General features: G+C 41.5%; 1 protein-coding gene and 1 pseudogene across 6 annotated transcripts in view; one reads left to right on the forward strand and one right to left on the reverse strand.

Annotated features, from left to right (window-relative positions):
• The window catches only part of LOC133111320 (NACHT, LRR and PYD domains-containing protein 12-like), a 212,159-nt gene extending 194,497 nt beyond the window's left edge, over positions 1–17,662 (forward strand). For all 6 annotated transcript variants that reach the window (XM_061221537.1, XM_061221536.1, XM_061221542.1 and 3 more), the window contains 2 exons: positions 4,417–4,578; positions 17,051–17,662. In XM_061221537.1, coding sequence (XP_061077521.1) covers positions 4,417–4,578; positions 17,051–17,087 — 199 coding nt within the window. In that variant the 3' untranslated portion in view covers positions 17,088–17,662. The remainder of the gene's footprint in view (positions 1–4,416; positions 4,579–17,050) is intronic.
• A 4,286-nt stretch (positions 17,663–21,948) lies between these two features.
• The window catches only part of LOC133111136 (anoctamin-1-like), a 41,551-nt pseudogene continuing 37,784 nt past the window's right edge, over positions 21,949–25,715 (reverse strand).

The raw sequence follows: 25,715 nt of genomic DNA on the forward strand, positions 1-25,715 counted from the left end.
TTCAACAGAGCTTGGACAGCACATCTGGAAACCCCTGTCTGCCTTGAAATTTCTGCCTGGGAGAGACCTTGCTGATGCAGTATAACTACCTTGTTGCCGTCTTGTTGCTGTGCTCAGTCTTGCCATGGTGTATGACTTCTGACATTAAACTGTCTTTACCAACCTCACCTCGGTAGCAGAGTTTGGCTGTTCCCCACCCAGTTTTAACCCTCCTACACAGCTGTTTCTGTTTCAGTTAATGATTGTGTTTCAACCTACATATTAAGTTGATGATCATTAGCTCTGGTATAATTTTATTTAATTTATTTGGTATTGATTTTAGTTAATCACACACCTGCCTACAAAATCCCTGACTTTGTGCAAGTGTACCGAGAAGAATTGATGCTGGTTTGAAGGCAAAGGGTGGTCACACCAAATACTGATTAGATTTTTCTTCTATTCACTCATTTTGTTAATAGGTAAAAATAAACTATTAATATTTCTATTTTTGAAAGCATTCTTACTTTACAGCATTTTTTCACACCTGCGCAAACCCTTTGCACAGTACAATACAGGGTGGCCTGTAGCGTAGTGGTTATGGTACATGACTGGGACCCGCAAGGTCAGTGGTTCGATCCCTTAGCCACAATAAGATCCGCACAGCCGTTGGACCCTTGAGCAAGGCCCTTAACCCTGCATTGCTCCAGGGGAGGATTGTCTCCTCCTTAGTCTAATCAACTGTTTGTCACTCATTCATGCAATCACCTTTGTGATTTTCAACAAAGATTCCACAATAAAATTGTGGTGAGGCATCGATCAGGGCAAGGGTATAAAAAAATGTCTTAAGCTTTGAGTGTTCCCGTGAGCAGAGCGGCCTCAATAATTGTGGAACCACCAGGACTCTTCCTAGAATTGGCTGTCTAGCCAAACTGAGTAACCCAACAGTCACTCTAACAGAGCTTTGGAAGTCCTCTGCAGAGATGAAAGAACCTGCCGGAAGGACAGCAGCACTCCATCAATCTGGCCTTTATGGTAGAGTGGCTAGAATGAAGCCATATGACAGCCTGCTTGGAGTTTGCCAAAAGACATTTAAACATCTGGGGTTGGCGGTGTTGCCGGCGACACCAACAACATCAGTTCAACTTTCCTTTCTATTTGGTGAGATTTTACCATACAGATGCAATAAACATACTGACAGAAACTTTAAAATCTTGACTTTGCAAAGCACCTATTCACACATAATATTAATAGTTTTAAAATGTGTTAAATTAGATGAATAAGACCACTGCGATTTTTTTATCTTTACTCATTAATATGTGAGTTTCGCGTTGCGTGAATTCAAGCCCATCTCATTCAAATTGAAACATAGGCTATTTACCTACAGAAACATAAGCTATTTACTTCTTTTGAGGTAAACATTTTTCATCACGGAACACGTTTCATTACGGAAAATGGCACAGATGATTAGACATCATGAGTAAGTGCATTTATTCCGTGTCTACTGAAACTTCTTAGGCTTCGTTTCAATATTTAGCAATATGTGCGTTTGTAAATCTCCACACTCTAACCATTGCATCTCAGAATAATACATACGTGATGTGTAGTGGCGTAACCAGGATTCTAAACCTTATTCTGACCTAATTACTGTTGCCATAATATTGTAGCTAAGTTTGTGCTGAAAACAAAGATATGAAATGCTTTGGAATCACTGTATATAAAGTTGATTAAAATGATACAAATGTCAGAGCATGGCACAGTCACCAGTTTTCCTCATTTTGTCCTCAGGCTGCTGAAGGACAAAAATTGTTTATCAGGCATCACCTACCCTTACGAAAACCATGTTGGCAATCCCTTAGAATGTTATTATTTTCATATACTGTCAATGCGTCGGCACCGTCAGTAGTTCTGTAGTGTAGTGGTTAAGGCACATGCCTGGGACTTGCAAGGTTGGTGGTTTGATTCCCTGTATAGCCAAAATAAGACCCGCACAGCTGTTGGGCCCTTGAGTAAGGCCTTTAACCCTGCAATTGCTCCAGGGGAGGATTGTCTCCTGCTTAGTCTAATCAACTGTAAGTTGCTTTGGATAAAAGCATCTGCCAAATGACATGTAATGTAATGTCCTGCAATAGTGACATTAGGACTAAAATAATGTGTTTGTATTTCTATTCAGGAAATTGTTTCCCTTTTATACTGAAGTCAAAGACAACAAATCACAACAAAACATCCAACACGCAATATTATTGTTTACCAATATAACATTGTGGATCACAGAAATATAATGTCTTTCCCAAAAATTACAGAGCATGTTTAAAAAGTTCTGTCAAGGTGAAAAGAACATGGTGAAAATACCCTTTCTGAAAATCTGCCCGTTAAGCACACTGTTTGATTACAATTATAAAACTTTTATAAAACTGGAGTACATAGTTCGATTTAGCCTCCAAAGTTTGCTCTTGCCATCATGCAGTTTCATTCCTGCCTGCCTCCTGAAGAGTGTTTCTGATTTGGCAGACAGGTGTTTGAGGGCTTCAATGATAATTTATGATGAGAATTGATCAGCCGTCAACAGGCCGTTCACAATGATGTCTATCTTAACAGAACCTGTAGACTTTTTTATATATAAAAAAAAAAATTAAGGCCTGCCATATTTAAAAATGCATGGGATCAATTCCGACATAAGTTTCACCACACGCAGTACAATTCCAAAGGAGGGAAGAAGAGTGAAACTGATGTAGGATTAGATGCGGCGGCTTTATTTCTTGTTAAATATGAAAAATTCTACAGGTTCTGTTATCATTGTGAACACCAGTACGTACCCAGAATTTTAAATAACAAAACAATGCATCCCCACTCCCTCTCAATGAGCCAATTACATTTTCATCAAAAAAATAAACTTTTGAATCCAATTCACTTATAATTATCTGCTTATATAAGTACGCATATCATATAATTAAATATGTATAGTGTATTCAGTTTAAAACATTGAAACATGAAAAACTGGTTTAAGCAGGTGGTTGGCTGATTGGTGTATTTTATTTCCATAGTGTAAGGAGTGAATTGTCAGAGCTCTGGAAGACTAAAGCCTGGCAATATAGCCTAGCTCTTGTAAACACCTTCTCAAGTAACACTCACTATGCAACAAGTAAAATGAATATGGTTTCACATTTGCCACTTTCCTTCCCACAGTGAAGCCTGTTTCAGGCAGCAGTTTCAGCTCCACCAACCATATATTATGTGTACATATTATTACTTCGCTAGCAGCTTTTCTTTAATGTATTTTTATCAAATGTATCTGTATTTATGTTACTGAGCTAGCTAGTATGCTAAACCCGTCGCGATTAGTTAATTATTTTGACCAGCTGCTGCCTTCCAGGCTGCACTAAGGGAGCATACATTGGGCTGGAGGAACGTATTGGCAAATCATAGGAGACATTGTTATCTGGAATCCCACTGGAGAGTGACAGCAATAGCCTATAGCTATGTTTTCCCTTTTTCTGCGCACAACATGAACAGCTGAGACCACTCATGAAGTTTGTTCGGTTCCTACGAAAAAACTGACATCTGAAAACTTTGATAATCCTACATTATTTGTGGCAATGCATTTCTGATGGATTTATGGTGAATTTCGTTCTGCTCACATTTGATAAAAGAGGCCCAATGTGTGGAAAGCAGAAGCACATCTGTCAATCATAGCTAATTGACAGTTCTCATGACCACGCCCAGATAGTTTGGGTGAACTTTTATAGTGGGAAATTTAGGCTGAGAAAAATGTTTTTAAATACATTTAAATGACTAATAAAATAATTATGGGCGGCACGGATGGTGCAGTGGGTAGCACTGCCGCCTCACAGCAAGGAGGTCCTGGGTTTGAATCCCCGTCGGCCGGGGCGTCTCTGTGCGGAGTTTGCATGTTCTCCCCATGTCTGCGTGGGTTTCCTCCGGGTACTCCGGTTTCCTCCCACAGTCCAAAGACATGCAGCTTAGGCTGATTGGAGAGTCTAAATTGCCCGTAGGTATGAGTGTGTGAGTGAATGGTGTGTGTGCCCTGCGATGGACTGGCGACCTGTCCAGGGTGTATTCCTGCCTTTCGCCCAATGTATGCTGGGATAGGCTCCAGCCCTCCTGCGACCCTGTTCAGGATAAGCGGGTTCAGATAATGGATGGATGGATAAAATAATTATGCACATTTGTTTTGTTGTTGCCTAAAGACAACCAGCAAGTGTCACATTCAGTCACCATGTTACACCTTTGATTTATATATTCTTAAAAATGAAGAAAATCGGGCCAAACAATGCCCCTTAGCTTTGATAAAATTACAATATACCACTGCGTGTCGTGAGTTATTGTTTAAATGGAAGGTGTGTAGCACACTGCTATATGTTTAATACACACAGCCCTGTTAGAATGTGCTGTAAGGTGTGTTTGTCTTTCTCTCTGCAGGCTGTCAGACTGTCGAGTCAAACGGATAGGCTGTGATTCTCTGGCGTCAGCTCTGCGTTCAAACCCCTCACACTTGAGACAGTTGGACCTGGAAGAAAATGACCTAGGAGGCTCACAATTGAGAGCGCTCTCTGCTGCTAAACCGGACACACTCACACTGCTGTAAGTACAGAGTTTCCACATTGAACCTCACACACACAAGAGAGGTGAGAGTCGTAAGTCAAACAAAAATAAGGTCATACACAAGTCAAACACACATATTGGGTTCACAGAGCTAGTCTACCTAGATCAATATTACTGGCAGCCTTTTCAAAGAAAATAACTGGCAACTTAGGTTGGGCAACAACAGCGGCGCACTCCTCACCTAATTGTACACCTACTTCATATGAGTCAACATGCCTGATTACATAATCCCCCAATTGTTCTAGCTCCACCTCCCACTAGATTTCCTCCTAAGATCAAGAAAATGAATATTAGCATCACGTCTAATAACATGCTTCAGTTCCTGACTTAGAGAGATATCAGATACATTTTCAGCAAACTGGTCCCATAATGCAACGTTACTACACCATGTTTAATTTACATCGCACCGCTTTGTCTCTTCTAGAAGAGCCATCAATGCATATGAATATTCCAGCACAGTCTCCCCCTGATTAATGTAGCACAGACATCTTCTGTCATCATTGACACTGAGAATGTTGCAATGATAATGCATTGAAATCAACTGATCCAATGGAATAAAGTCTGCTTGAGAGCAAACAATGTATTCTAATAGGCTATTGTGTACCAAAAATGTCGGCTAAACAAACACATCAACTCACTTTTAATTCATTGTGAACCATTCCTTTAAAATCAGGAGGCTAATCTTGTGAGCAAAGATGTTTCTGTTGGACAATGGGTTACAAAAGACAGTGGCTTGAGATGACCAAAGTTATCTAGCCAATATTAGCTAGCTAACCTTGAGTACTGTTAGTTAGTTGATATAGCAACATATAGTAACTCTCTTTGCCACATTTCACAGGTACTGTTCATTTTCAAAGCTGTTGAATTATGAGGCTAGCCAGTGCTGTGAGGTAAAATCACATTGAAAAGAAGCACGGTACCAGCCAGTGCTGCGCTTGTGATTACTGATGAGGTTAACGTTAAAAGCTAGCTTTTTTAAAAGCTTTCAGAGACAGTTGGCTCACTGTTGCTCTCTCTCCCACTCTTTCATCAGCAAACACAGTTTTTCTAAAACTTTTAGGCAGGCTCTTCCTGAATCATTTTTTGTCAATTAGTAAACCATACAATGCAGTATTATATTTAGCGTTTGAAAAAAGTGAGCCTTAGCTAGCAAGCCTAGCTAACTAGCTAGCTAACATTAGATTACTTTAGCTAAAGTTTAGCTGATACAAAATGTAATTTGGAAGCACTGTTGTCTCACAGGTAGTGAACGGACCGGTTCAACAGAACATGGTAAATATGTAAATGTAATTTCTAGGGTGACCATATTTTGGTTTTAAAAAGAGGACACTAGTTAGCAGACACTAAAAAAGAGGACACTAGTTAGTAGACACGAAAAAAGAGGACACTAGTTAGTAGACACGAAAAAAGAGGACACTAGTTAGTAGACACTAAAAAAGAGGACACTAGTTAGTAGACACTAAAAAAGAGGACACTAGTTAGTAGACACTAAAAAAGAGGACACTAGTTAGTAGACACGAAAAAAGAGGACACTAGTTAGTAGACATTGAAATCTTCCTCACTGCTGGCAGGCTCTCGTTGCTCTTTTCTCTCCGACTGTCAGCTGTGACAGAAACATGGTCGCTTATCACTGAGGAGTAAGTTCTAATTGGCTGAAATAAGTCTTATTTGGCAGATGGATACGATCATAGGGCCTATAGAGAATTCGTTCAGATTTGTTGACTGTTCTGTCTAGGCTCTGGTCTAAAATTAGCCTATTAGATGTGTCAGCAGGGGGCTTTATAGTGATGTCAAAACACTTTCGTTCTCAAATTTTGTTCATTCACACACACATATAATGCAAAATGGCAGCCTGAGAGCTAAAAGATTACCGAGATCTAGACCTGAGCAACCTCATAGCTGGCTACGGGGGTGATTATGATATACTCTATACAATATCCTGAAAGACACTTCTTTATTTTATTGTCCATTGTCCAACTAATCACTTCAATTAAGCTGACCTGTTCCCTGTGCCTTGATCCAGGGGCTGCATTGGTTTGGATCTGGCAAAAAATAGAAGTGTGTGCATTTATCAGCTAACATTATGAATTAGTCTATGATCGTGATACAAATGTAGCTAACTTTGTTGATCACTGATGTTACTGCAACATACAGAAACACTATCAAACAGTGATAAACTACTCAAACAGGGCATATCGGATAACATTAACATTACAGCATTCTGAATCTGATGATGCTACCTAACATTAGTTAACCTTAACCTTTGCTAGCTACACTTTAAGAAGATATCTCTCAGTAACCTAATGGTGACAAGCAGCATACCTCGCTAACATTAGTTGGACAGATCATAAAACAATCACAAGAAAATGATCATATTGTTTATCACTCATGATGTTTTGTAAATATGTCAATTCGTTTTTTTCTTGACATCTTGACTGGCATAGGATTCTAGCTTCTTGCTCGCCAGCTAAATTCTGTCCATCAGAACACATAATAGCCGGGAGAACGGCGAGCAGACGGGTGGCATGCTAACAATGCTGGACTCAAAATTAAAGGCATGTCACCTTTTAACTGTAAAAAAAAAAAAAAAAAAACATATTCATAAAACAGTACATTTGGTGACTTTTTATTTGGCAAAAAATCAAGTGTGTGATTCTTTCATAGTTTCTGCTTTTGACTCTGCACCTTGAGCTATTGCGTTGGTGTGCATGCATCTTTTCGGACATTTAAAGCTGTACACAAGTCACAACATGATGACACAACATGACGGCAACATGAGAGGCTTCCCGTTACGAGGTGATCATAAGTTTAATTTAGTCAGAACGTCTAGGCTATGATGCCAATAGGCGACACAGTAACGCTCATCATCTAATTTCATTTGCACTATATGCGTTGCTCGGTTATACAGACGAAACATGACTGACTATTTCATGCACACATTCACAAAAGTGGGTACTAAATAGGGAAATGAAGTCCCGCTGAATAGCATTTCAGGTATACTGCTGAGTTCTATGCTAGCGGATTTCATAGCACAGCAACAACAAATACGCTCACCGAGCACTTTATAAGGAACATTTGTACCTTTTTACACTTACTTATTCATGTGATTAGATAAATTGCCAATTGTGTGGCAGCAGTGCAATGCATACAATCATGTAGATATGGGTCAGGAGCTTCAGTTAATGTTCACATGAACATCACATCAAATGTTCACATGGTTGGTGGCAGACAGGGTGGTTTGAGTATCTCAGAAACTGCTGATCTCCAAGGATTTTCACGCACACTAGTCTCTATAGAGTTTGCAAATAATGGTGCAAAAAAACAAAAACAAATCCAGTGAGCAGCAGTTCTGCAGACAGAAACGCCTTGTTAATGAGAGACATAAGGAGAATGGCCAGACAGGTCAAAGCTGACAGGAAGTTGACAGTAACGCAAATAACCAAACAGTGGTATGCAGAAGAGCATCTCTGAACACACAACGCATCGTAACTTTAAGTAGATAGGCTAATAAAGTCTAATAAATACCTAATTAAGAGCTCACTGAGTGTATATGTAAGTTAATATTATTAATGTTTTATTTTACTTACCTAGAGTAAATGTGTAAAAACAGGAAGTGATCACAAATAGTGGAGTGAGGCATTAGCGAGAGGAGAAGGGAGATGGTGAGTTTGGAGCTTGTGAAATAGGAAAAGTTTAAACACGTAACACATGTCCTTTGTTGAAACATACTTATAGTTTACAAGGATAATGACCTTGTGCATTGAATTTGCAGGCTTTAAGTAGTGAGACAAAAGTAGTGACTTAATGTACTGCAAATGTTGTGTTGTTAGCAAGCTAACTAAGTAAGTTTGCATGATATATGGGTATTTCTGCAACTAAATCATTTATTTTGAAAATCATAAAAATTGCCTGTGAAGAATGCATTTGTGTTAGAAAAAATATGGCAACATGATGACATGAAGAGAGCTGTCTTTTGGAGAAAAGCAAGTCATTTTGAAGCTTAGAAAAGAGGGGAAATCAATCAGAGCCATTGAACGAGCATTGGGGATAGCCTGTAGAACAACATGGAATGTCCTGAAAAAGAAAGAAACCGCTGACATACTGAGCAACAGACATCGAACAGGTTGACCAAGGAAAACAACAGCTGTTGATGACAGTAAAATTGTGAGAACTGTTAAGGAAAACCCCAAAACATCAGTCAGTCACATCACAAACAATCTCCACAGGGCAGGGGTGAAGGTATCTCAATCAACCATTCGAACAAGACTATAGCAATCTAGAGGCTATACCACAAGATGCATACCAGTCATAAGTAGTACGAATCAGAAAAGGAGATTACAATTTGCAAAGAAGTACAGAGATAAGCCACAAAAGTTCTGAAACAAAGTTTTTTGGACTGATAAATCCATGATTAACCTCTAACAAAGTGATGGAAAGGCTAAAGTGTGGAGAAAGAAAGGATCTGCTCATGATACAAAACATACAAGTTAATCTGTGAAGCATGATGGAGGAAGTGTCATGGCTTGGGCTTGCATGGCTGCTTCTGAAGTAGGCTCACTAATCTTCTAATCACTATTGATGATGTAACTCATGATTGTAGCAGCAGGATGAATTCAGAAGTTGACAAAAACATTCTGTCTACCAACTTATGGAGAAATGCCTCCAAACAAATTGGGAACTTCATCATGCAGCAAGACAATGACCCAAAACACACTGCCAACACAACAAAGGACTTCATTAGGGAGACAAAGTGGAAGGTTTTAGACTGGCCAAGTGAAACACCAGACCTTAGGCCAACGGAGCATCCATTTGACCTCCTGAAGGGGAGATTGAAGGGAAAAAAAACCCTGAAACAAACAACTGAATGAAGCTGCAGTGAAAGCCAATTCTTCCTCTGTAAATTCCAGTTAAAAACTGCGAGGTTGTATTTCTTTGTCAACAAATAAACAAACAAACAACAAAGCAAAAGTGACCAAAAAAGTGAACTTAACTATCCAAATGCTGCTTACCTAGCCAACTAAAAATACCAAAACACTACGTAAATCACAAAGACAACAATTAAAGTTCACAGGGAGGTAGGGAGGGATGGGGAGAGGATAACAATAACAATATAGGCAATAGGGTGATGCGAGTACTCGTTTTCGACCAGTACCCATAAAGGGTATTGACTTTTTTCCAATCTCGAGTGTTGTATGAGTAATTGGATCATTACCTTTTTTCTCCCAATTTGGTAGCCAATTGTACCCCGTCTAATTTAATTCGAGCTGGTATTAGATACACCGCCCACACCCCGTCCCTCAGCGGCCCTACGAGAGCGACACGCCTTCGTCAAGCCGTCTCGCCACATGCTGGTAACCGTGATTCCGAGTCGCCCGAGGTGCTTTATTATGCAGCAATCTACTAACCCTGCCAAGTCCCTCCCCCTGGAGCAGCGAGCCAATTATGCTGCTCCATGTGAGCCGGCCAAACTTGGCTTTTGGCAGGACCAAGAATCAAACCCTGGTCCCCAGTGTGCAACTGCAGCAAACTGCAACCACAGCATCAAACCGCTGCATCTTAGCCTGTTGCACCACCACAGCCCTCATTCATAAGTGTTTTAATGATCATCTCAATACCTTTCAGCTTCTAAAATTGTGACATAGCTGAATTTAAATAAGCCTGTTTAATTTTATAACATGGGGTGGTAGTTGGAAGCCTTACTAGCTACTTTAGACTGACTGTACTGTAGTGTGGGTGATGGATAGACATACATGGTAAATGGTTTGCATTTACAGTGGGAGCAATAATTATTTGATCCCTTGCTGATTTTGTAGGCTTGCCCACTTACAAAGAATGGAACTGTGTAGAATTACATTTTACATTTTAACATTGAGAGACAGAATATCACAAAATAATCCACAATAACAACATCATATTAATTTAATAAATGTAATATCGTTTAATATCGACCAGCTCTTGATCGGTGGATGCGTGCTGGAAGACTTTACGGATCTCTTCAGCGAAGATCGGGTACCGGGAAGGAACAATCCCCCGGACCACACAGCTGTAACCCAGTCCAAAGCTCTCCCCTTGAGTAAACCCATCACGTAGCCGATCCGATGGTCGTCACTGTTGTAGGTCTGCGGTTGCTGCCAGAAAACAAAGTCACACTGGAGCAGGAACGCCTTGCATCTCTCCGGTTCTCCAACAAACCTCTTGAGAGTGTTGCTGCATGATGGTGCCTTGTTGCTGGAGGGTGTGGAACATGGCCTTTGAGTCAGCAGTCCATCGTGGCGAAATTGTTCTGAGACTGGTGTGTGGGGGTTAGACCCAAAATGCACGACTCAGACAACAAAGATGTGGATAAATTCCCGTCAGGGCTTTATTAAGGGATTGTCCAATGAGCGTAGTCGAAAACAGTTCATACACAGTAAATCCAGCCAAAACCTAAGTACAGTACCGAGGAAGAAGGCAGTCTCGAAATCGGTACACCATGCAAAAAGTCCGGTAACCAGGAAAGCTGTCAACGGGGCAGAAGTGCAGACGGATGGTAGGCAGGCTCGGAGTCAAAGGCAGTGCAAGAGTCAAGACCGAAGTCCGCTCCGTGGGGCAAAAGTACAAAGACAGCAGGAAAGAGTTTGTGGTACAGGCAGGCAGTGGTCAACAAAACAGAATTAATTCATTAAACAGGCATGGATCGTAACGGTTTGGAAAAACGCTCAAAAGTGCACTGAAAAACAGGAGGCAACAATTTTGCAAAAACACAACATGAACACTGAGCATTATGCAGGTGCAGACAATTAGCTTGAGAGCAGAATGCAAATGGAAATCAGGTGTGGAGGATTGACAAGTTAACAAGATAATTAGTAAGCGTTAGTAATAAACCTATCCTGCCCTAGCACTAGTAAATTAGTAAATGACATGCACAAGACACATAAGGTAAATAAAAACACATGGTTAGAATGTTAGTATTACCCAATCCTGATCTAAAATGAGTAGATTAGTAAGAAGACAAGGGACAATTAAATAATTAGGGAAGCGTGAGTGACAGAAAGGGAGAGAGAGAAAGCATGAACGCATGGTTTGCAGAAAGACATGAAAAAATGTATGCTAATCAATGAACGGGAAAACATAACATGAAACAAACATAAATTGTGACATAAGTTTGCAAAACTGTTACATGAATAAACTATATAACGTGACATGACAAGACAAGAAAATACATCATAACAAGAACTAAACATGAAAGGTAACGTGACATGAAAATGTAACAAGAAATAAAGCATAAAACAGTGGCGGGACTAGACTAACATAATATGTGACATGACAATAAAATAACTAAGATTCATAACTAAACACGAAACATGACATGTCAAGCATGAAATGTGACATTACCCCCCATTCAAGCGTAAGAAAATGCTGTATAATTTGTTGCGCTTCAGCAAAAACAGGTTGACATTTTACAACAAAACATTTATTTTGTGATATAGGAATCACTCATCTGATTGAATACAGGAAGACAGTTGACAACACAATAGAGGGCATTTTCAGTAACTTGACCCCATTTTATTTCAGTGAGCATCTTAATACATTCTCAAAATATTTTAGTATTATTTGGCATGCTTATTTAGGGTGAGCGATTACTGCATTATTTGTTGTCATATCCATTTATATACGTTAAACCAATTAAATGATATCTGTATATTTGTTACATGAATAAAATAATGCAGATCAAATTCGGTCAAGTTAGATACCATAAATCACAAACACTTGTGTGACCAGCGACCACACTCTCATCAAGATCCCCGGACCACTAACTCTCACGGCGATCTGTGACAGAGGCACCTCATTCAATACAATGGGCTCACATTGATTATCGGTACATTTCAAAATAAGTAAGGCCGGAACAAAAGCCATACCTTGCTCTCAGGTGACATCTATCCGTCACCCACACTACAGTATATTCAGCCTGGCTAGGCTCCCAATCACCACCGAACATTACAATAAACAGGCTTATTTCAATTCAGCTACTTCACCATTTTAGGACCTAAACATTTATTAATTGTGATGATTAAAACACTGTACTTACAAGTACAATTGATTTCTTTAACAACTCCGACTGGAGAATGCAGTAAGTCTGACCCAGGTAGAAAGCTTAGTCCATACAAAGTACTGCCATTCGTGCTTCAAAATATTTGGGGTGTGTCTAAACATTACACGTATCGGTAGCAACCTGGAACTTACGCCTGATGGTTCGTTCAGGAACACCCAGTGAGTATAATTCCTACCAGAGGTGCGTTCAAGACGGGGAACGTTCACTTAAATGGATAAAAATATTATATAATTCACCAATGGCCACAGTTTCTACTAACGGACTAACATCACAGAGTTTCACACTGCACAGAGGGACCAGGCAAGGATGCCCACTCTCACCAGCTTTATTCGCCTTGTTTATTGAACCACTAGCTGCTGCAATACGTCAAAAAGATAAAATAAAGGGAATCCATACCCCCTCTACACACCATAAAATCAGCCTTTACGCAGACGACATATTGCTCTACCTACAATACCCATCAAACTCCCTGCATGAGGTCATCTCATTAATTCAGTCTCTCAAATATCTGACTATGCTATAAATTGGACAAAATCAACCATTTTACCCATAAATAGTGCCGACTGGAATGCTACATCTCAGAACTCACCCCTCACCTCCACTAGCAATATCAAATATCTGGGTATAGATATTTCCACCAAGCTGTCAGAGTTGTTCCTCCTTAATTTCATTCCGTTAATAAATACAATTGAAGATGATTTAAACCGTTGGACAAACTTACCACTATCTCTAATTGGCAGAATAGCAACTGTAAAAATGACCATACTACCAAAAATTAACTACCTCTTCAGAATGATTCCAACCCAGCCCACCACAAAATGGTTTAGTTCATTGAACACCATCACAACTAAATTCTATTGGAAAAATAAAACGCCCCGGATCAAACTTTCTACCTTACAGAAACTCGAAACTCAAGGAGGACTGGAAGCCCCAAACTTTTATCAATACTATTTGGCAAACCAGCTAAACTAGTTCCACCTCGAATGCCTGGTGGAAAATTAACAAAATCTTTAAATTCACAATGACCCCATGCAAATACACTCCAATATGGCACAATCCTGACTTCTTGATTAACAAAACACCACTCTCCTTCACCTCATGGAAACAAAAAGGTATCACACATCTTTCAGGATGGCACCTTCATCACCTTCCAGGATTTGGTCCATAAGTATAATATTGGGAAAGAGCAATACCTCTTGTACTTTCAATTAAAATTTAAATAATGAACAACTACTTACAACCACCTCCGCTAACAATTATCTCCAAATTATACAAACTAATATCAACCACAGACCTAACAATATCTCTCCCCATCCAAGCCTGGGAAAAAGACACTCAGCTACAATTCAGACTTCTGGACTCAAATCTGTAGGAACACCTTCACTATGACTACCAATACTGTTGTGGAAAGGTACACATCAGGTGAGGGATATAAAAAGATTTCTAAGGCTTTGAAGATACCTTGGGGCACTGTTAAGACCATAATTAAGAAATGGAAAGTGCATGGCACCACTCACAGTCTGCCAAAATCAGGGCGTCCGTCTAAACTGGATGACCGGGAGAGAAGACAACTGGTCAGAGAGGCTACCAAGAATCCAATGGTTTTGGATTCCAGCTCCAGGATTTTATGGCCAACAGAGGAAAACTTGTGCATCATACAACTATATCAAAGATATTGCACACATCTGGCCTGTATGGAAGGGTGGCAAGAAAAAAGCCATTTCTCAAAAAGGTCCACCAGGAGGCCCATTTGAAATTTGCAAAAGAATACCTTGGGGAACCTGCAACAAACTGGCAGAACGTTTTGTGGTCTGATGAAACCGAAATATAACTTTTTGGCATGAATGCCAAACGCTATGTTTGGCGAAAACCCAACACCGCTCATCACCAAAAAAACACCATCCCGACTGTGAAGCATGATGGTGGCAGCATAATGTTATGGGGATGTTTCTCATCTAAAGGGACTGGGGAACTTGTCAACATTTAAGGGAGGATGGATGGGGCCAAATACAGGGATATTCTGGAGAAGAACCTGAAGAAGTCTGCAAAATTCATATTCCAGCACGACAATGACCCAAAGCACAAGGCCAAAGCTACTACTGAGTGGCTTGTAAAGAACAAGGTGGATGTGCTGGAATGGCCAAGCCAAAGCCCTGACCTAAATTACATTACATTACATTACATTACGTGGTATTTAGCAGATGCTCTTATCCAGAGCGACGTACAACAAAGTGCAAATCAAACACAAGAACAAGTGCAAAGAGGACCTGAGAGGACAGTACAGTTCTGAGTCCTAGTGTAAACATACAGAAATTCAGAACCCTTGAAGAGTACAATCAACTTTCAAACTAGCATACCACTGTTGGCAGCTAGAATACAACAATACAACAGCCAATAAAAACAACAATACCTATACAAGTAACAATATCTATACATAAGTGCCATTACACTCTAAGGCTAATCATGGTGATTGTGAGTTGGGGAGGGAAAGGTGTAGCCTGAAGAGATGGGTCTTCAGTCTGCGCTTGAAGGAGGTCAGAGACTCTGCCATTCTGACATCCACCAGGAGGTCATTCCACCACCGTGGGACCAGGACAGACAGCAGTCGTGAGCGTGAAGTGCAGGTGTGGCGAGGGGGAGGCGCCAGACGGCACGAACTAGCAGAACGGAGGGGTCTTGTTGGTGTATAGGTCTTGATAAGGGATTGAATATATACAGGGGCTGATCCTTTAACTGCCTGGTATTCGATAACAGGCAGCCAGTGGAGGTTGCTGAGCAGGGGGGTGACATGTGAATGTCTGGGAACATAGAATACCAGACAGGCTGCAGCATTCTGGATGAGTTGTAGGGGTCTGATGGCAGAGGCTGGAAGGCCAGCCAGCAGAGAATTGCAATAGTCCAGGCGGGACAGGACCATTGCTTGAACAAGGAGCTGAGTGGAGTAGGTGGTGAGAAAGGGTCGGATTCTCCGGATGTTGTACAGGAAGAACCACGCACGCCCAGGTCACCGTAGCGATGTTCTCGGAGAAGGATAGCCTGTTGTCCATCACCACTCCAAGGTTTCTTGCACTAGGGGATGAGGTCACTGTGGTATCCCCTAGTGAGATGGAGAAATCAGAGAAGGGAGAGGTTAAAGCAGGCAGGCGTAGATACGGGTAGCGACCTGTGTGTCTGATGGGGGAAAGGAGAGAAAGAGTTGGGTGTCATCGGCATAACAATGATAGGAGATTCCATGAGCAGAGATAACGGGGCCAAGGGATCTCGTGTAGATGGAGAAGAGGAGGGGTCCAAGGACTGAGCCCTGGGGGACTCCTGTAACAAGGGGGCAAGGGGTTGACACTCCTCCAGCCCAGGACACCTGGGAGGACCGGCCAGAGATTTGATCCACTCTAAGGCTATGCCACGGATCACTGTAGATGCCAGGGAGGCTAAGAGGATGGAGTGGTTGACCTTGTCGGAGGGGTCTAGAGTGGGTTTCTTTAGGTGCGGGGTGATGTAGGCCCTCTTGAATGATGAGGGAAAGCAGCCAGAGGACAGAGAGGAGTTAACAAGGGAAGTGACAAACGGGAGGATGTCAGGCGTGATTGCCTGAAAGAGGTTTGAGGGGATGGGGTCCAGGGCACAAGTAGTAGGGCGGTGGGAGAGCAGGAGGTGAGACACATCAGCATCTGTAAGGGGACAGAAATAGGAGAAACAGGGGGCAGACACAGAATGGAGGCAGGCATAAACTTGAAGGTTGCTGTCCATCAGCGCAAACCAACAAACCTCTCCCAGCTCCAGGTGCTCCAACCTTGTGCAGAGCTACCCAAAAAGACTGGTAGCTGTAATTGCTGCCAAAGGCGCTTCCACAAAGTATTGACTCAGGGGGGTGTATACTTAAAAAATTAGGAAATTTCAGTTTTGTCCATTAAATGCACTTTTTTTCAAATTAAAATAATTTCACTGCATTCATATGGTATGTTGTGTTCTTTGGGTCAGGGAAAAACAAGTCCCATTTTAATCCATTAAATTTACATTCCGTGACACAACAAGACATAAAAAATATTGAAGGGAGTGTATTCATTTTCTATCCACTGCATATATATATATATATATTTTTTTTTTTCATGTCTGAAAAGACAAAAGACAAGAAAGTTATCTTGCCTGGGTTTCTCTATTCAGGCCTCAAAGAGCCTGTGTCCCTACTAGGGGGGTATATAATGAGTTCTTTCCAATGGTCCACCCCCCATTTCTCTCTCCCAGTGTCATGTTTTTATTAAAGTCCACTACAGTGCCGTCTTGGAGGAGATTTTGTTTTCTCCTCCTGAACAGGTCCACAGTTGTCTTTTGTTTGACCTTGATGTTTCTTGTCTCCCTCAGGACCAGGACCAGGACCAGGACCAGGACCCACCTTTGAAATTGGTCTCTCTCAGCACTCAGGGAGGATCTTGGCAGCAAACAAACAAACGGCCCCCGTTCTTTTCCTCCTTTGTAGGATAAATTCACAGAACAAGGTGTTCTATCTCTGTTCTATGACAAATCAATCGCAAGTCAAAATCAGATTAAACCGTCAAACTGTCAGAGTTGAGCAAGCTGGTTCCTCCAAAACACTCAAAAGCTTCATGTCAAAGGTATACCAATATGTATGCTGCCTATTACTCATGTACTCAATATGTATGCTGCCTATTACTCATGTACTCAATATGTATGCTGCCTATTACTCATGTACTCAATATGTATGCTGCCTATTACTCATGTAATCAATATGTAATCCAGTGAACCTATATAATTAATTACGGATGAGCTAATGGAAACGCAAGAAACCACAGTGTCAACTGTAGAAAAAAAGCAAAAGAATGCGTCTGGCTGAAAAACCACACTTACTCATTTAGAAGAAAACATTAATCAAATATTAAATATGATTAAGTATGCCTGTATATTTTCAAACTGATAAACTGCTCAGTTGTGCTAGTGCAAGTACACAGTGACCCATATGTAACCTGAGTTGAATACAATAATGTGTATGCTTAAAAGGAAAATCGGAAAGAACAGAATAGCACCATGTTTTGCATGAATTCATCTTTTACGATTCCTTGAACGGCTTGCGGGGTGGGATGCCTTGCTTTGAAAACTGTCATTTTCAAGGATAGTTTACGGAACAAGATGTGATAAGGACGCTTTGTTCTTATCGTCTTTGCCAAAATAGTTTGCAGGGCAGGGTGACCTGACCAGCTTGCAGGGCGGGACATCTTGCTTTGAAGACTGTCATTTTCAAGGACATTTTACGCCACAGAGGCGCCACAGAGACCACCTGGTGTTTTTAGGAATGTTTTGGGAGGAGTTACGTTGAAAGAAGTGTATAAAATGCATATGAAACTAACAATCGAGGTTCAGTTCTGCAGAATTGATCCGGCTTTGTGTACTTGTGGTAATAAAGTCTGATTTTCCTGAAGAGCTTGCTGCCGTGGTATCTTTTCCCTCGTGAAGTTGTTTTTTCGACAAATTAGAGATTGGATTTAGAATTCTGTCGTTTCCTAGACACAACACCTTCAGCATAACAGAGAGCTTGAGTTTTTCCATGTTGCTCCCCCAGAAAAAGTGAAAAGTCACCCGATAGATGTATTTACTGGTGGCTTTGTCTCGGGGAAACACCCTGCCCACATACAGTAGGATAGGAAGGGCAATTGCCTTCAGGACCAGGATCAGCTCTGTGTAATATAGTGTAATATAACAGCCAAATAACTGTCAACTGTTCTCTCCACTCCATTCCCGTCAGCAGCCACTTTTGTTCGTGGCACACTACCTTTTGAAATTGTTAGCTACCGTTCATGGCTAACAGAAAAAAGTTTGAATAGTGTAGGGACTACAACTTCCACATTCCCACAGGAAAATTCTGTGACGTCCACCACGAATGACGTCTAACTTGGTTCAGCCAATCCTGTAATGGCGGGAGCAATAAACTTTCCCGTATAAGAGCAAGACACGTTCTTGGGATCTCTCTTCTGCTTCTTCTCTCTTCTGCTTCTTCTCTCTTCTGTCTCTTCTGTTTCTTCTGCTTCTTCTTTTCGACGCACCCTTTTTGGCCATTCGCTTCAGCTCATCTGCTCCGAGACTCGGACAGAGGCTGAATGCTGCACAGCGCACTACCAGGCCTACGGACACACCCAGTTACCTCGCGGTAACTTTGTGGCCTATAGCGAGTGGAAACTGGTGTACGCGGAACGCTACATCAGTTTACCCCTGCAAAGCTCACCAAAGAACAACAGCAACAAACTTTTCCACCCGGAAAAGGGACCAACGAACATCCTTCCAGCAACCGAGCGGACCAGACGACAACGCGCGGCTAAGACTCCCCAGCCTGCGCATCTCTCCAGGACACGCATTCACAGCACCATCGCGGCTCCTATAAGGACAGCACGTCTTTTGGATCCAATGCGTATGGACTCAGTAAGAGAACAAACATTCAGGCATAGCCAGTGTTTAGTTTAGTCTTAACTGTTCTTGTGAATCTGTGTTTTCAGTATTTACCATCCTACCATTGTAATGTGTTTGGTTAGCTACATATATATGTACGTGAATTGATTCGCCGTCTTTTGCGCATGTATAGAGTAAAACTACGCAAGTAGTCCCTTCTCACAGCTAACTCTAACTCATTACCACACCCAGAACTCTAGCTTACTCAAGCTAGCCACACACACACATACACGCCCTAACTTAACCTACTAATTTACCCAACTAAATTTCCGTTAGTTTATCTGTTATGTGTTTGTATGTTTGTTTAATAAATATATTTTATTAAACCCCGGTGTCCATTTTGGAATCACATTGACATGAAAGCCGAGTTAAAGCAGTCTTTCGAAGAACTTCCAACCTTCAGGTTATCGGTATGTTTAATCATTAATATTGGTTATTTTAATTATTAATTAAAATACTAAATTTGTGGTTAGATATTTCTGATAATAGTAATTTTATGAGACTGATTACTTTTTGCAGTTATACTGCTACACAACGTTTAACTGGCGCCCCGGTTTCGTAGAGAGTAAAATCCCTGCGTTATTTGGCGGCCCGTGCGAGGACCCCTACAATAGTTTGCACCCCTGATCACACTATGACATGTTATGTAGTCATATCCTTAATCTACAATCAACACTCTCTTGACAGAGAAATGAGGAAAATAGCAGCAGGCAGAAATTTTTACTCATCTAAAGGGGAGGAACCAGGGAGGAACTGGCCTATCACGAAGCAGTGTTAACTCTGTGTGATGCATTCATCACTCATTTACAGCTACTGCAGCCAATATTAAAAAGAAATAAATAAAGCAGGCCAATTCTCCGATAACAGATAATGATCCATTACTCTTACAACACGTGTGATCAGAAAAAAGTCAATAATTGTTATGGGTACTTAAACGAGGATTTAGATCACCCCCTAGTTTACACTTGTAAAAAAAAGCACTCACACACACACACTTCAAAAGGGTATATAAAATATAAACTGCATTTACACTTTCTAGTTTATAAGTATTATCATGAGCGAGGTAGCGATGGTTAGTTGGCACTTCCATTCAAAATAGCAAATTTTGAACCTCAATAACTCACCTGTTTCAAAACCAATCTTGGATGAGATTGTCCTACAGCTCAGTGTCCCCATCACTATTTGGATTTCTTTGAGCAGATGGAAAATCGCCACCTAATGGCCCACCAACACCACTTCCAGCAGAAACTTAGGGCCAGATGTACTAAGCCTTCAGCGCCTTTTGCACACATCTAAGTGAGTCATCACAAGCACTTCTCTCCTTAATGCATATGCATTTAAGGGTGGATTGCGCAAAGGGCAGAGATATCCTAAGTGCGGCTAATTATGTATTCTGTTGAATTTCTTAAGTTTACGCAATTAACGAGGGTGGATTTGTGCACGAAATGTATCCGCCTCTAATTTGCCGGCCAAGGCACAACTGAGACAGAGACACAGGCTCCGAAGCTTAAAATAACTTGTTGTGTAATAATCTTTGTAATAATCTTTACAATAATCTTTGCAATCACACTATTTCAACTCCAAGAAATCATCAAACGATTAAAAGATTATTCATGTTAAATATTAATAAATGATAGCAGCTAAGCAATAATTAAGGCTGGCTGTTTTGTCACGTTTTGGACGCGGAGTCAGTACGTGGGAGAAACAGCAAAATAACGAAAGACGCACGACAAGGTGGAGACGCGGATCTCTCGTGTCGAGGAAAGGCACGGGTTGGACGGTCCCGCCACGAATCCTGACGGGCCAATACCGTCATGTGAATCCCGGAGGATTTTTTGGCTGGTGATTTTTTTTTCCTTTTTTTCTGTTTTGGACTTTTGAAATGTGCCCTGATGGCACTTAGAAAAAAAGTAATAAATATTATTTTTGATCACTATTCTTGCTCTCTCGTCCTCTCACCCCATGGGTCACCACAATGCCTGTATGTGGTTTTTTTTTTACCTATGTATATACACTCTATGTATAAAGTGAGCACTTTATTAGGTATTTGTTACACTTATTTTTTAGACTTCTACTGCTGTAGCTTATCTACCCTGTCTGCCACCAAGGATCATTCCACAGTCAAAGTCACTTAGATCAAATTTCTTCCCCATTCTGATGGTTGATGTGAACATTATCTGACGCTCCTGACCTGATTGTAGGCACACAATTGGCTGAATAGATAATCGCATGAATAAATAGGTCTAATAAAGTAAAAATGTTCCTAATAAAGTGCTCGGTGAGTGTAGTTCTCACTTGAAAAAGAGATTCTTATCTCAATGTGACCACCTATTAAAATACAGGATTGATTATAATAATGAATGAATTGATACAATGAATAATGTTAAGACAAATGAAACGCCATTCAATCATAAAACAAATGGAAAAGCAGTTTATTATCTCTCATTATACTGACTATTATATGAATATGCTTCATTTTCAAAAAATACCTGAATAATCAACAATCTCACATTTGTGAAAACGACGTACAAAACTGAACATTCCTTCCTAACACCTTACCCCAATTATGCAAGCAAATGTCTACGTACCTAAAAAAAGCAATGATATGATAAATTAATCGGGTGTTTTGGCATTCATGATGAGTATGTTGTCAGCAAAGCAAGATAACATGGAACCCTCTCCCTGCATAAAAGGCAAGGAATATATATTAAAAAAGGACATTCAATAAAATCCGACTGCAGGCCCCTGCAGGATATGGTGCGCTGTTTAAGAGTGAGGCAGCGCTCATGGGCCACACCATCAGCTCAGCGTGACCCGGCAGCAGCTGATTGGACAGTGGGTGCCAGGGAAATGGCAGTTTGCCATGCCACCCCTCCCGGCCGGGGGATCCTCTCATTGGGTGGAATGTGTGGACTGGTGGGCAGGGGGCGAGTGCTGGGGTGTGTGGGCGGGGCCTGGCTAGAGGAGGGGCGGAGCCTGAGGCTGCAGTTGCTGCAGGTATCTTTGACATTCCGGTGTTGGCTCATGATGTCCAGAACCTGCAGCTTCCTCTGCTCCTCCTTCATGAACAGCTCCACCATCAGGACCTTCTCCTTTTGTATTTGCTCACTGATGTCCTTAGGGATATCTGGAATCAACCAATCCACCAGGTCACTCATCAGCATCACCACATTCTGCCCCAGAGAGAGACAGAGAGAGAGTGACAGAGAGAACATATCACTTACAAACAAGTCTACACACCACTCCTTCACCTATATAAAACATATATCTACACACCACACCTTCACCATATAAAACATAAATCCCTCATAGCTAACACACACCTGCAGCCCACCACACATCACACAACCCACCACCCTTTAAAAACACTCCGAATGTAACATGCAAATCATCTCCCTGGCGGCCCAGTAGCAGCACTACACAGCACAACAATAAATAAATAAAAACAACTCCCATTACAGACAAGTAGACAGTTCCCCCTCCATGCACCTGCAAATAATCCCATCTACACACCAGACACTCTGAAAAACATCAAGATCATTCTGAAAGCTATATTATTCATACAGCCATGTGGCCAACTTAGCCTGACCACATAGGAAATTTAGCGGGACCATTTTTACGCTTAAGGAATAAATTGGCAACCAGTATGTACAATCCCACCCCCAATTTACCACAGATCACATTAAGCATAACAACGACAGATGCTAACAGGATACACTCACACAACAGTTTCAGGTGAACTACAAAAAGAACACTCCTCCCCCCATGAGTCCACCATGGCTAAATATGTGTTGGTTGCCAGGGCCCTATGTGTCATCCTCCACTACAGGGCCCTTGGTCTCATGGGAGAGGGATGTTTGTACAGCACCCTCCACTTAAACTCTGCCCTGACCCCTCAGGTAACCCCTCTGATGCTCCTTAACATCATGTTGGGTCCTGATTTAAGGGCAGCCTGTAGCGTAGTGGTTAAGGCACATGACTGGGAACCGCAAGGTCGGTGGTTTGATGCAAGGTCGGTGGTTTGATGTAGCCACAATAAGATCTCTCTGGATGATGTCATTAATGTAATGTAATGTAATGATTTTCACCATACCCGCTTCACCCCCTCAAACCAGACCTAGAGTGGCAGAGGACAGCAGCCTTCCTCCTCTACCCAGCCGTCCGTATCCACTGAAATGTTCAATGTTTAAGGGGGGGAGGGGGTGTGTCAGATTGAAGATGTCATGATTCTCGTCCTTCCAAAAGCTTCACATGTATTCTGCACAGATACTGCCCAGGTCCTCCCACACCCACTCACCTGGCTCCAAACCCCCCTTGCAAATCAGCCAGAGCAGATTCCAGGCGTCTCTGGCAGAACTGGTACTGCAGAGTTCTGCTATGTCCTACACTGCAATGGCCCATTCGTAGTCCAGTCCACCTTGGATGATGACACCACTATTGTACTCCTGCAGACCAGTCTCCAAAGCCTGGACATCACTGCCATCTCTAACCAGCACTGAAACATCAGCTGCATAGGCTGAGACAACTGTGCTTTCAACCCCATCTCCCACCCAACCATCCCCTGTACTCTACCATGTAATTATGCAAAGTACTAGCATATGGGACATGAAGCCCCAACATACAGCACCTTCACTCCCACAATAAACCCCTCTCTGCAAACCCAAAGGTTTATAATGTTTTGAATATGTAGCCATGGTTCTGCGAATCCAATGTGCTCACTGCTGTGTGACCTGCACTTAAAATGTGTGAGTAAAGTACTTTTCAAGGGGATTGGTCTGGCCACGAGCTGGGGCCATTGTCTCTGTGGGTATCAACGTGTTTTCGATTAGTGTAACAAAGCCTTCATGCTAAAGTCATTTTTATTAAGGATAATGAAACCCACTTGCACTGTTTTTTTTAAAATAGCACTTAAATGCTCGTTTCTGGCAGCCATATTTCAGAACATTATTTATTCATCTGTGGATAAAAAATGCTTGTGGAGCTGGAGAACAAGCTGTATTTGAGACGGGTGCGTGGGGGTTGGACCCAAAATGCACGACTCAGAAACAATAGTAAAATAAAGTCCCGTTAGGGCTTTATTCGGGACGAGTCCCAGGAGCGTAGTCAATACAAGCAAAGTCCATACACGAAGATCCAGCCAAACAAATACAAAACAAACAAAAAGCACGGTGCCGAGGGAAGAGGCAATCTCGTAGTCGGTAGGCGTGCAGGGAGGTCCGGTAGCAGGAGAGCTGTCAGCGGGGCAGATGAACAGGCGGACGGCAGGCAGGGGCGTAGTCGTGGGCGAAGCGGGAGTCGAAACCATGAAACAATCAGCGGGGCAAAAGTACAAAAACGGTAGGCGGGGACGTAGTCAAGAAACAAACGAAGGTCACAAAACAGAAATCAATAATCGATGGTCGGTAAACAGGCGTGGATCGTAACGTGTAATCAAACAGTAAATAATGCTCAAGAGTTGCGTGGTAAACAGAGGCAGACAATTTCGCAGTGAACAGTTGCGCGACTGGGCTATAAATGCAGGTGTAGACAGGTGTAGACAATTAGTTAGAGCGTAGCAAGGAAATGGAAAACAGGTGCGATGGATGACAAGTTTAACAAGGAGATTAGTAATCGTTAGTAATAAACCTATCCTGCCCTAGCATTAGTAAATTAGTAAATGACATGCACGAGAAACGTAAGGTAACATGAACACATGATTAGTCTTGTTAGTTTCTACCCAATCCTGATCTAGCGTTAGTAGTTTTAGTAAATAGACAAATAGAAACACTAGGGGAGTGAAGGACAGAACGAGAGAGAGAGAGAGAGAGAGAGAGAGAAAAGGCGGAACGCAAGGTTTGCGGAAAAACATGTAAAAGTGTATGCATAACAACGACCAGTTAACGTAACAATAAACATGCATCGAAACATAACACAAAGCGAAACTAAGACGATAATCACTCAACATAACCAGGTAATATAATCGTAACGAAACATAACTAGACATGACGAGAAAATAAATCGTAACAAGAAATAAACTAAACAACATGACGAACCTAGACTAACATAATACATGATAAGACACTACGTGACTAAGACAACATGAATAAACATAAAACATGGCGAGACAGACCTGAAACGTGACAGTATTATTAGATATTATTCTCTACTTCAGCTTCTTTTACATACTACTGTAAATAAATATATATTCTCAGCACTACATAGGCGATTGAAAATTGAAAAAAACCCGAAACAAAAACAGGGTCCAATTGGCCACCAAATTTGGAGAAAATGGGGAACAAATTCAAGGGGATTTTAGCCTTAAAGTATCATTAAAGTCTACACTAATAAATCTGGACCATCTGACCTGAAAGATGATGATGAAGGCCAGTCGGGCTGCCAGCACAGCTCAGAATTCCTTGGATATTTGGTAGGGGGTCTGGGACCACGGCGGCTCCCTGTGGTCTTTGTATCTGAGGTGAAGAGCACAACACTGACACATAAGCATATTCAATACAGACTGGCCTAAATTCCATCATATGTTTGCTCAAAGTTATGTTGTTGACAGATGTTGACCAAAATTAACTTGAAACTT

Source organism: Conger conger, chromosome 15 (genome assembly GCF_963514075.1).
Source record: "Conger conger chromosome 15, fConCon1.1, whole genome shotgun sequence".
Lineage (NCBI taxonomy): Eukaryota > Metazoa > Chordata > Actinopteri > Anguilliformes > Congridae > Conger > Conger conger.